At 35.2% G+C, this 13,642-nt stretch overlaps 2 protein-coding genes and 1 long non-coding RNA gene across 3 annotated transcripts in view; 1 reads left to right on the top strand and 2 right to left on the bottom strand.

The window, feature by feature from the left end:
• lama (phospholipase B domain containing lamina ancestor) overlaps positions 1 to 1,261 on the bottom strand; it is a 37,825-nt gene extending 36,564 nt beyond the window's left edge. The window contains exon 1 of the mRNA XM_073093017.1: positions 1,090 to 1,261. The gene's annotated coding sequence lies outside the window, so the exon portion shown is untranslated. The remainder of the gene's footprint in view (positions 1 to 1,089) is intronic.
• A 1,105-nt stretch (positions 1,262 to 2,366) lies between these two features.
• Positions 2,367 to 12,592, top strand: nos-M (nanos-M). Its single transcript, XM_073092706.1, has 6 exons — positions 2,367 to 2,510; positions 2,709 to 2,763; positions 3,809 to 3,940; positions 7,990 to 8,132; positions 10,441 to 10,616; positions 12,454 to 12,592. Exons 1-6 carry the CDS (start codon positions 2,499 to 2,501, stop codon positions 12,458 to 12,460), a joined length of 525 nt encoding a protein of 174 aa, XP_072948807.1. The 5' UTR covers positions 2,367 to 2,498; the 3' UTR covers positions 12,461 to 12,592.
• Positions 10,251 to 13,642, bottom strand: part of LOC140757172 (uncharacterized) — a 28,086-nt gene continuing 24,694 nt past the window's right edge. Inside the window, exon 2 of the long non-coding RNA XR_012103941.1 lies at positions 10,251 to 10,600. This is a non-coding gene — a long non-coding RNA (uncharacterized LOC140757172). The remainder of the gene's footprint in view (positions 10,601 to 13,642) is intronic.

Raw genomic sequence — 13,642 nt, 5'->3', positions numbered from 1 at the left:
ATTATAACGTATTAAGACAGATTAGAAAACGTTAAGTCAAGGTAGAGTAGCCGTATGTATATATTTCCTGAATATTTAACTTTAATTTATACACTGAGTTGTTAGAGGTCTTATAGTAACTTGGTTAAACGATAATTATGAAGAGTAGACGAGTGTGCAAATTGATTGGGCTCCGGAATAGGGATGGCGATTATTTCCGAAAAAGATCGATTCTTGAATCGACTCGAATCGAAGTGTCTCGAAAGGCCTCGATTCATTAAAAACCGAGGCCCAAAGAATCGATTCTCCAAAAATCGACCTTCGATCTTTGGAAAAATGGGCGAAGATGGCGAAAAAAGAAGGTCATTAGGACCAAACAAGCACTGAAATACGTATCCGTCAGCAAAATGTCTATAACACGTTGAACCAGCTTCGAAAACATCGACTTTCCATTTTCTAAGAAGAAAGAACGATTCACTGAATTGATCCATTACTGGAGATCGAATCAAATAATTATTTTTTAAGCCTAAAGGATATATTCTTCAATTAATTGATCTCAGAGCCATCCCTACTCCGGGAAGGTGTCGGCTAGTTAACAGATTCACATTTAACTTAAAGCCGTCTCGCTAAGTCTAAATATACCACCACGTGTTCATTAATAGAATGTGGGGACATTGTTCGGACTTATTCGGTTCACAGGCCAGATTGGGGTCAAGTACCGCACGTCTAGACTCCCCATTTCATGGGTACAGAGATTAAATCAAAAATATGAATATGTAATTTATATATTGTATTCCGAATTGTGTCTTAACCTACATAGGCACGGAAAATTGTATTGTAAATTAACTTAACATTAAATCTTTTGTGTAGAGTCAGAAAACATGTTTAAACTTGGAAGTTAAGTGTTTGGCTTCAGTGAAGAGAAAGTCACTTAGATTAAGGACGCTTACTATAAGCATGTAAACATGAGGTAAATACGTTCAGTAAAAATATGTCGCAACATACAATTAACGTTATTTGTCATGAAAATCGAGTGCATCAAAGGAAAATTGTGCAATATGTACATCATCATGCATAGGGAAATTCCGTGAAAAATGAACAACCACTTACGTTTGCATCGATTTTCCTCTCGAATTTCAGAAGGTGGCTTGTGACGTGGAACGACAAAGGGACTACATTTGAATAGGCACTGTTTAGGGCTTTCGTGCGAACTACAATGAGCCCTGTAGCAACACGACCGCTCCTGGTTACATCGAACTAACGAGTGGCGGGTGAGCCGCGACAGTCGCATGCGCATGTCAAGTACGGATAGGGTTGCCAGAACTGTAAGACTGTGGAAATATTTCTGCTAGAATATTCGTTGCAATTATTTTATTTTATTAATTCTACGTCATGAAGTGTATGTGAAGGTGTCTCAATTTGAGGTGTATGCAACCTATTAATAATATTGTTCATGCGGTTTATAAATGCTTTTGACAAGGAGCGTCTAGGGTTGCCAGAGCTGTAAAACTAAATGCAAATAGCTAGAATATTCATTACGATTTTTTATTTATTTGCTCATATGACTATTTTTAACTATATGACTATTTTTACATATATGAAGTGTATGTAAAGGTTTACGCAATCTAATGAAAATGTTCATGTAATTTAAAAAATGCTTTTAAACATAATGTATTATATGGTTATAAAGATCTTAATATTACCTACGTTTCGAATCTCTTTACATAATATTGCTTAGAGAAATAGAAGAAATTTAACTTCAAAAATATTTAAAAATTATTAAAATTGTCACCTCGATTTTGTTTGTCGGTAGAAGTAAACAACATACATATACATTTACATACATATACATTTAATTAAACATATTTCGAAAGACGTTAAAAATATAAATGTCCTAAAGATAGCATTAATGTACATGAATCCTAATTTGTTAATAAACTTGGAAATTGATTTAAAATCCCTAAAGTTCCTAATGCACGAAAAATATTTTACAATAACTATTATTAACCTCTTTAGCTTTATTTAGACGATGCAAAAATGAGTATAGTTTCTATAAAATTAATATGCTGTAAACAACCCCATCTGTTAGCTATATCCGTAACTTTATAGAATGGGCGCTTGTAGCGTACGTACAAGATACGTTTATTCTTCAATAGTGTACAGTTAGAGATGTAATTATACTGGCAGTCTAATAGATGGCGCTGTTATGAAGCTGTATTACTTTGCATTTCAATGAAGTTAATAATTTAAATTTACAATATAAAGTATTATTTCAAATTCTTGAACAAATAAGATTATTTACAAAAGAAAAATAAATTAGACATTTCCTCATTTATGGAATGTATATGTTATAAAATATTATAAAATTGAGGGTAATAAAATAAAGATACAAATTGTATACCTACATTTCATTTAGGATTAAATAAAAACTTTTCTTCCTACAAATTAGTACGGAGTGTATTCTAATTTAGTGTACCTTTTCTCAGTTCTTATCTAGAGATTAAACTCAAGACGTAACTATGAAAACTTTTGTACGTATTAAGCAAACAGTTATTTGAACACCTGTATATTGTATAAAAATATCGTTCTTACATAATTAATGAATATGATTATGTAAACTGTCGTACTTTCGACTAGAAGGTCAATAAATCCATTTTTGAATGTAATTAAGATAATTGTTTAAATATGTATATTATATTTTCTATTGTACCTAATATGTTAATTTTCAGATATTTAATTCAAAATGCGAGTTCCTGTTGGAGAATCAAACTTATGCCAAAGGAGGTGAGTGGCTTGTCGTTATTATAAAAACACATATTTTCAATATCATACTTTGATTAATATCATTTACTTATATCTATTGTTAATTTCAATGTGACTTAAAAACTAAAGAAAGAGTTGCGTCAACGAAATATGAGTGAGGATTAAATAAGTATGTACATACATATAGATAAATTGTTCAGAATATGAATACAGTTACGAGGTAAGTGTAGAAAGACATTTCAAGAGTATTAAAGTATAATTTATATTTATTTAAGTATAAAATATATATTAATATGACACAATTGTCTATTAAAATAAATTATTGATGAACAGTGAGCTTACCCAAGGCTTGATTATAAAAACACATGCCTTGCTTGATCTTATCAATCAATCTGATAAAAGTATCTACTTTTCCGAGGCGTTCCAGCTTAGTCCTCAGAGGTACCGGCGCATCTGTGACCTCAGGTAGGACTGTAATCCTATCTAGGGTTGATAACAGATGGCCACGGGCGGCAGTAGCCATTTACCATCAGGTGGACTGATTGCTCGTCTGTTACTGCTATTGTATAAAAAAATCGGTAGCAGTATAGTGTTCATAGAAGACTCTTCACGTCATTTTAATTGTTTCTTTTTGTAATTTGTTTATATTAGGCATTAGGAATTTCATGTTTTTTACTTACATTACATGTGAGCATGGAATATGAGCTTGACTAATTCCCTAGTTTAACCTATACAGTTATGCATATAAAATATATATACGTCCTTTCTGCTATAAGGTAATTTGTTATAACCAAAACTTTCCACTTAACTTAAGAGATCAATTGGCATAATTTATATCTATATATTTTGTTCTTTATGTTCGCTTTTTAAAGTAAACCTAAATAATGAGGCAACAAACTTATATACAAACTTATGAAAAGTAGTCACCGTCGCCTATAGACATTTGCAACACCCGAGGAATCGTCAAATCTCTTTTTGCACCTTTTTTGAAGAGCTTAGAATACATTCGTTTTAAGTAGATTAAATAAGCATCTGCTCAGCTGATGACACACTTCTTTATTCCCAGATGCCCTGTTTGCTGTGAAGCTGGACCCAGCAGTTTTGGAAGCGCAAGTTACCGTCGGCCCTGCACCAGCTCCGCCCCAGGACAAGTCAAAAATAACCAAATCTACAAGTAACATCACGAGTCAACATGCAGGTAACAATAAATAAACGTTTTATCCTTTAAAATTAAACGGTAAAAGTAATATAGTTCGACCCCCCGGTAACATCCCAGTTCCTAACGCCTTTATATACTAATATTATAAAGAGGAAAACTTTGTTTGTTTGTTTGTAATGAATAGGCTCAAAAACTACTGGACCGATTTTAAAAATTCTTTCACTATTCGAAAGCTACATTATCCACGAGTAACATAGGCTATATTTTATATGAAATATATTTGATAAATAGATTTTAAGGCGGTACAAAGTTTGCCGGGTCAGCTAGTTAGATATAATCCGCGCCAATCTGCTAGTCCGCTCTAAAGTTGTTGGGAGCAGCAGTTGGTGTAGTCATACAATTTGCTACGGCGACGCGACTGCTTTCTATATTCAGAGAGGATTAGCAGTTTGACGCGGACTATACTAACGTAAACGAGTTCTGTGTAATGGTTTTTTTTTAATAATATAGGAGTAGCGGACGAGCGTGCAGTCCACCTGATGGTAAGTGGCTACTGCCGCCCATGGACATCTGTAATCAACAACAGATAGGATAGATATTCTTACCTGAGGTCGGCTACAGATGCGCCGCTACCCGTGAGGACTAAGCTGGAACGCCTTGGAAAAGTCTGTCTCCCTTACCACACCCTTCAAAACGAAACACAGCAGCGCCTAACACTGCTGTTATTAGGCAGAAATAGCTGTGGCGGTGCTGCCGCCGGAGTCGAACCACGAAGGGTTCTACCACCTTATAATGGAAGGGTGTGTGCCTATGTCGGCTAACTCTCATAATGAGGCCTGGAAGAGCAACGCATGTCGGCTTCAGGCCGCACCTTTGTTCTAAGTGGACTTGGTTATAGAAGACCATGGACGGCAGTAACCTTACCTTTTGGTGGACTGCATTCTAGATTATCTAGAATCTAGATTGTTCTAATTGAAACAAGTACTGGATAGAACATGAGTAACAGTGAACGGAAGTACTACACTATAAACATAAAGAGACCCGTGTTAATACTGTACACAAATTCTAAACTAAAACATTGTTTTATTATTAAACATTAACTCTAGAACATGGCTTTAACGTAAATAATATGTTTAATGTTAACGGCCTGTAAAATAAACTATAAGTTGTGTTTGGCTACAAGTAAGTATGAACTATTTCGAATACAATGTGTTGTATTTAAAATAGCTTTACTAGTACCTATGTAGTTGATCTACCGAGTTATGCAATTATGCATACATTCTTGGTTTTTATATAAAACGAGCCGTGGTCATAAAACCTTTGTGGTTCGACTCCTGAGACACCACCGCCACACCTATTTCTGCCTAATAACAGCAGTGTTAAGTACTGCTGTGTTCTGCTTTGAAGGCCACACCCTTAAGGGAGACATAATTTTCCGAGGCGTTCCAGCTTAGTCTTCAGGGGTAGCGACACATCAATGATCGACCTCAGGTATCTAATCCTATCTGGAGTATCTGAGATTGATCACAGGTGTCCATGGGCGGCAGTAGCCATTTGCTATCTGGTAGACTGCATGCTCGATTGCTACTTCTGTGTATATTACAAAAACTCCGCTAGGCATTACCTGCTTTCTTTTCCCTGCTCATAAGGCTTAACCGAAAATGCTTTTGGCATAAATAACATTATAAGTTATATATTATTTTATATTTTGTAAAGCATTGGTTTTCAAAGTGTGGTCGCAACCCCTGAAGCTGTAAAACCTCCTTAAAAAAGGAACATATTCAAAAAGATGTCTTTATAAAAATCTGTTACTTATGTATAAGTACCTACTTTATTATATATTCAACTGGTACCTTATTATGAAAATAAATAAACATTTTAATTGATATTTTAATTGGAATTGATATTGATAACATGATTACAAAGCTTAGAAAAGAATAGAGAGGAAGTTGAAAACAGTGGAGAGGAGGGGCTCGTGAAATATTTTCACACATTAAAGGAGTTAGGTCATAGAGGAGATTGGAAAACACAAGTCTAAAGCAGTGTTCCGCAAAGTGTGTACCACGGCACACTGGTGTACCGTGATCATTAGTTGATGTGCCGCTGAAAAATTATCTTATAAAATTATTTCAGTAAGTAAGTAAGGGTAGGTAAAATACCTAAACAAATCACGCGAGCGCACGAGCGAGGCGTTTTGTCTCTTTCATCTAATTCTTTGGTTTCAATAAATGTTGATTACTTAATATTACTTAAATTAGTGGTGTACCTCCAAAAATTTTAGTTTTCCTAGTTGTATGTACCTTGAACACAAAAAGTTGGGGAACACTGGTCTAAGTAACCTCAATCTGGGAAAACTTTCCATCCAAAATACAGTTCATTTTGTAACCCTTATTGATTGTGACACAGATTTTATTAAGATCAAAACATATTCTTAGAAGCTTACCTACTTGGGAACCTGAGGCAAAAACTTTTTCGTTGTGTGTACTTAACCTTACACTCACCTTTTCATAAAATGTTATTTTATTAAGGAATTTTGTAAGTAGTTGAAGCAATTTACGATAAAGGTATATAATAATATAAGACTAGCTGTGCCCCGCGGTTTCACCCGCGTTAAAAAGAAACAGGGGTACAGCTAGTTCTAAAATATAAGTAGCCTAAGTTACTCCTTATTACATCAGCTACCTGCCAATAAAAGTCCCTTCAAAATCGGTCCAGCCATTTCAGAGATTAACCAGAACAAACAGACAGACAGAAAAATATTATTTTAGTGTATGTACCGTATATACATTCATATGCATGTAGTAAAAAAGCGGTTATATCAATATTAAAAACAGACACTCCAATTTTATTTATATGCATAGATATGATCCTTTCACCTATATCTTGCTAGCTCTCACATGAATATGTAATATCATCTATTTGTGTACATAGTTTATGAATAGACCTGTAAGTTTCTCCCCATAGCGAGTGGGGCTATCCCCTAACATGGGATAAAGGCTTAAAATAACCTTAATATAGAGGCATTGTAATGACATAACTTATCTTCTTTATATATAAAAACGAATGTTTGTCTGTATGTTCTTTATAGAATTGTAAGCTATGCATTTGATCATGTGATGGTCTTTAGCAACGTGGTTGTGCATGAGCCTACAACGGTTTCTGAGTTGGACGTTGAACGGCGACGATGCCATTGTCATACCAATGAAGGTAGAGATTTTCAATTATTGTATGTCATTTTATCTTTTTTATAACGCGAGTGAAGCCGCAGGCTCTTCAAGTTATATATAAACGTGATTGAATACGTTTGTATACGCTTATATAAATAGACGATGATTTTCTTATTTGTAAGTTGTCAAACCATGCCCAATTTAATTATAGCCAGATAAGCTTTTCAATGCGTGTCGGGGTTTTCGTAAACAATACTTTGTTGTCAGATTCATGAGCAATTTTTTGATTTAGCCAATCAAACTGTTTTTAATTTTCACGTTAATTTCATAAAATTACGATCTTAAAGACTAGAACTTATTATGAAAATTTTCACATTAGGATTGGACATGTTACCTAAATGTTAATCGTTAAAATTTTCTACTACTTAGGTAAGATAGTTTTGGCAACTTTAAGTATAGTTTCACTTAAATAGATATCATTTTATCTTTTGTTGGTATCGACCATGTATCGACACTATCGAGATATTTAATCACTAAAATTAATTACAAATTTAAAACTATGGTCGAAATTCGTCTAGTGGAAGAGCTTTACTTAATAAAAGCCCGACGGGGCAACGCGCTAAGAGGACTCCGGTTGCGTTCCTCTGGAGATCCCGGAGTCCTCTACGCAGCGCCGAGGACGGCCACCGGGGGGTTTTTAGTGCGGTAAGAATCCCACATAACCGGTTCCCCCTCGTGAAGAAAAATAAAAAAAAAATAAAAAGGCGTGCCAAAGAATGAGACGTACATACATACATACATAGCGATTCTAATTAGATCAATAAAATAAATAAATAGCTTGCAAACCCCTCTGCAGTTCGGTGAAAAGCTGTTTTAAACCTTTTTAATATAAAATTAAAAAAATATTACGTTTATTTCTAGATTCGTCACAAACGAATGGCTTCAAAGCGATGCTATCAATGCAACAAGCAGCTCTTCAGTCGTTATCGTCCGAACAGTTCGACTTACTGTTGAAATATGTCGACACTTTGCGCAAACAACGTGTGTCTGTCCAGAAACAAATGGTAACGCAACAATTAAATAATACATTATTTAATTATTTATACAAAAGCAGCAAATGATCGTGACCTCCACTTGATGGTAAGTATTGAAGGTGGTAGAACTCTTTGTGGTTCGACTCCGGCGGCACCACCGCCACACCTATTTCTACCTCATAACAGCAGTGTTAGGAGCTGCTGTGTTCCGGTTTGAAGGGTGTGGTAGAGAGACAGACTTTTCCGAAGCGTTCCAGCTTAGTCCTCAGGGGTAGCGGCGCATCTGTGGCCGACCTGAGGTAGGAATATCTAATCCTATCTGGGGTTGATTACAGATGTCCATGGGTGGCAGTAGCCACTTACCATCAGGTGGACTGCATGGTCATCTGCTACTCCTATATTATAAAAAAAAGCGGTCACTGTGCTCATGGATATCTGGAACTAACGATATGAAGCGGTTCTGCTAGAAGCCGGTCGCAGATGTGTTGTCAGTTGTCACCCTTGAGGACTGTGCCTCTGTGTGACTGTCGCCTCAAATGTAGGTTAGCTGGCATCCACCGTCCACCAAAAACTCATGCATGGTTCAATCTGGGATCGAAACTTAAATCGAACTCGTTCTACCTTCAAAATAGACGTAGCAAGCTAGTAGTAATTCATCTGATGGTAAGAGGCAACTGTCGCCCTTTTTTTTATTACACTTTATTGACCAATAAAAACAAGTGGTACAATAGGATGACTTAATGCTAAGTAGCATTTTCTACCAGTCAACCTTAGGATGTGCAGAAAATATAAAGGCGGCGCACAATACATTTAATATTTAAGATAATTAAAAGAAGAAAAAAATATATGTAGAAAAAAGAAAACAAAAGAGTAGAAGGATAGAAAAAGAAAGTCAAACATGAGAATATAAAGAAAAGAGAGTGAAAAAAGGACATATAAATAGATATATAGCAAATAAATAGATAACTAGGATAAGCAACGAACAAATATAAAATGCAATTACTTATTTAATATTAGATTTTTTAAAGAAATGAGCTATAGCTTTCTTTTTAAAAGTGTATTTGGAGCACACTTTTCTTACCTCCTCAGGAAGAGCGTTCCAAAGCCGTGTTGATTGAATCGTGAAAGAATTGGAGAGAAACCCAGAGCGGTGGGGTGGAAAAGACAAAGCAAAGCAAAGCCCCTTCGTTTACTTAGTCTTACTTTCAATAAACCACAAATACTAATAGACTAAGTTGAAACGCCACGTACCTATAAGTGTCCTTCCCATCACACCATTCATACCAGAATACAGCAGAAATAAAAGTCGAATCACAAAGGGTTTTACTAATCTGATTCGACTCCTTACCTATTCCTTTTGATACTATCAAACAATATTTACTTCATTAAACAATGGCGTAATTCTAAAAAATGTCTATGGTTAGTGACATAATGCTAAATCGTTTTCAACTAGTTACTATACCATCTAGGAGAGGTCTTCATTGTCTTGTGGTCAGAGGACTTTAGGCCATAGTCCACCACGTCAGTCAAGTGCGAAGTAGTAGACTTCACACACTTTTTAAACCTTTTTTAAAACACGATTAAGTATAGGTTTCCTCGCATTCATATACCTATTAGTAAAAGGGGTATGTCAAAGGTTTCCTCACAATGTTTTCCTTCACCGTTTTAGCAAGTATTAATAAATCATTTCTAATCTTATGGCTATTGCTAAATAATACATAGAATAGGATGCACGTGTTAATCTACGTCTCAAATAAATAATATTATATTATAATGTTTTGCAGCTGTTACATTTGTTTATAGTTAAGGTAATGGTTATGATAAAGGAACTTTCTGCAATTATATTATCAGTATCTTAACTAATTAATTAGTAACAGTAAAATTAAATAGATTTGTTCTATAATTAAGTACAAAGGTAGATATAATTTCTCCGCTGGATTTCTATTTCTATATGTGATTATTCCTTTTTTTTTTCGAGGGGGATACCTTCAAAAGGTACCCGACGACGTGGGAGCGACGCCGGGTTATGTGGGATTTTTACCGCACTAAACCCCCCCAGTGGCCGTCCTCAACGCTTGTTGGAGAACTCCTGTTTTATGATTTCTAATAGGATTTAAAAGACCATTATTTTTATTTTCATAAACCACGGCCACGTCAATTTAATTTATTTGTAAAGATGGACTGCTACTTCTTTTGAGAAATAACTGGTTTTCTACCAAAAAAAATCTCAACAATAATTATTGTTTTTGCAAGTAATAAAAACAAGGATTTGTAGTTTCGATAAAAACAAGTAATAATTGAAGTGACGTCATTGAACACGTTACAATGATTTCCTCAGGAGTGCAGATTTTGCAAGAAGAACGGCCAACCAATGAGTTGGTATTCCACCCATTCGCTGAAGGACAACAAAGGACGCGTACGGTGTCCTGTCCTCAGGGCCTTCTTCTGCCAGCTGTGCGGGGCCACTGGAGACCACGCACACACCATCAAGTACTGCCCTGAAAGAGATATAAGGTATATACCTATACTGTTTTTGTAAAATAGGAAGATAAGGTTGCATCATCCCACGGGTAGGCAGGAGGATCTATCAAAGAGGGATTTAAGCTATAGTTTGGACGAACTCAAATACTTATCTCATTTTAAGACGTGCCTAGTAGGCCAGGGATGGGGTTATGATGATAAATCTAATACTTTTGGACAAAGAACAGGAAGTGTTTTCTGGGGAGCAGTACGTTTCATAAGATAGGATTAGCCACTGAGGATGCAGTTCATCTGATGGTAAGTGATCACTACCGCCCATGGATATCTATAACCAACTGTATATAAAACAGAGGTACTACTTAAAGCCGATTACAAATGTGCTGCTCTGGAGTGCCAGAGGACTAAGATGCCTGCCTTATATATAAATGCGACTGACGACCCACGTGGCGGAGCGGTCACCATACCGGTCTGACGCGCAAAGGTTCCCGGGTTCGATTCCCGGCCAGACAGGTATCTAAATGATTAATTTAGATTTATGTTTCTGGGTCTGGGTGTTAGTGTATTTGTCTATGTGTGTCCATGGCACCCACGATACAGGGAATCCTAGTGTGGGGCTGTGAGTGTAGAAAGGGTTGTTATTTAAATCAGCGGGCACATATACCCTTCCACGGGGCGGTCACTATCCAGTTGAACCATACTAGTTCTGCCAATTTCCAGATAATAATACAGTACCTACTTAGCAACTGTTTAAAGTATGGTAATTAAATAAATGACATAAGTTAATACCTCCTAAAATGCAAATGAAATGAAATTAAATAATTATTGCGCGGAAGTAGTTATTTAAAAGTTATATGTTTAAGTATATTGTATATTAAGTATATTGTATCTTAGAATATATAACCTAAATAGAATACACGTTGCATGATTTAGTTATACCGTCTCATATGTTTCTTTTTTTGTTGAGACAGATTTTACGCGAATTCACAAAATATTTTTGCTATACAAATATTAGGCGCCATCTGTTTTTTTTTGGTTTAAGCATTTAATTGATAATATTATACCTAAATATTTTTTTTAATAATTACACTCATGCGGTCATTATGTTTGGCCAATTAATTATTTTAGACAAAATTGTGATTTTAATATTAGACAGTATAATTTTGAGTTAAATACATTATTGATTGAAGGTTGTGGTTTACCCCTCGTCAACCCTTGTGGTGGTCAACCCTTTGTGGTTCGACTCCGTCGGCACCACCACCACACCTATTGTGTTCTGGTTTGAAGGGTGTGGTAAGGGAGACATACTTTTCCGAGGCTTTCCAGCTTAGTCCTCAAAGGTAGCGGCGCATCTGTGGCCGACCTCAGTTAGGAATATCTAATCCTATCTGGGGTTGATTACAGATGTCCGCCTATGAACAGGAGCCACTTACCATCAGGCAGACTGCATGCCCGTCCTCTACTATATTGTAAAAATATATTGATGAAAACTGACCAGACCAAAAACCTAGACCTAGATAATAATAATATTTGCTAAAACAAATGCCGCGCTTCATACTATAGTTCGCTATCTATAGTGTTCTTTCGTGAAGGATATTACGCAATTTTTGATTTTTTTTATTTTGTTAATATTTTTCGTTTTTTTTTTATTATACATCTATACGCACTAATTATCATCACCTTAAATATGTTAGTTCAAACATAGGCTAATATCGGTACTCTTTGATTTAAATTTCCAGCGTTATTAAATTTTCTCATTTACTTTTCTTTTGTTGCCAACCCGCCTGCGAATTTTACAATATAATTAAAGAAAACTCATTGTTCTTATATAGGTACAAAATTAATCACAGATTAAATATTTATTTCCTTTCAGATCTTAGAGGCAGACGTCCTTGGTTCAACAGGTTCCTCTCAATTACCTTTATTGATCAAGATAATATCAAGACCAGTCGTCTGTTGCCTATCTTTTGAACTACTTGTCAATCTTTAAAACTAATAAAATGTTATATAAACGTGATCTTTCATTTGTTACCAAGCTTATTTAGCCAAATTCGAAAATATATTTGAGAGAACTTTTTTAAGTCTTCTTACTAAGCTTCTTACAAGTTATTTATAATAAAAGTCGCAAAGGTTTAAGAGTCCTAAATTATATGTATGGGCATGGACATATGTATGTAGGTCAAAGAATTTGTTATCAATGGATTGAAGGTGGCACGACCCTTGGTGGTTCGACTAACCACCGTCATACTTATTTCTGTCTTATAAATGTAAGGATAACTACTGTGTTATGGTTTGAAGAATGTTGTAGAAGATTTTTTCAAAGTCTTCTGACCTCAGACAGTATTAGGTAGTCTAATCTAGGTTAATTACAAATACCCATGAGCGGTATCGGCCACTTGTCTTCATTCAATATTACGAATAGTTCAATCTTACGATTTCTTATGAAATTATGAAACAAAATAAGTGGATCATAAGAAATAATTCGCCAAGTACGAGTCGAACTCGCACGTGGACTCGCTCCTTGCCACCAAATGTTCATTATTTTTTACTTATTTTTATTTATTTTATATGACACAACAATAGATGGCGTTGGGGTGATGATGAATGATACGTAAATTTTCAATAATACTTAAGTAATATTTGCCCCAACGCCATTTATTTTTTTGTGACATAACTATTTATGTCACGTAAAAATAGATGGCGTTGGGGTGATGATGAATGATACGTAAACAACGTATAATGAAATTAAAATAATTGTATTAAAATATGTTTTATGGTTCTTATATGTATTTTTTATAATACCAGTAATTATTTAGTAGTGAACGGATTGTAAAAATTTCAACCGTCTTTCTAGTACGGTTTAACAGTTAGATCGAAAAATGACGAAAAATCCGGTTTATTGTATGGAGACTCCCTTTAATATTCAACTTTATTTTATTTTTAGTATTTGTTGTTATGGCGGCCACCGTTATGCATCCTCTGTAAAAATTTCATGTATCTATCTATTACGATTCCGGAGATATGGCCCTGTGACAGGGCAGACGGACAGACAGCAAAGTCTA

Source organism: Epargyreus clarus, unplaced genomic scaffold (genome assembly GCF_041222505.1).
Source record: "Epargyreus clarus isolate Ecla_fem2 unplaced genomic scaffold, WU_Ecla_fem_2.2 ptg000004l, whole genome shotgun sequence".
In the NCBI taxonomy this organism is placed as follows: domain Eukaryota; kingdom Metazoa; phylum Arthropoda; class Insecta; order Lepidoptera; family Hesperiidae; genus Epargyreus; species Epargyreus clarus.
This window is presented reverse-complemented; position numbering and strand designations above follow the sequence as displayed.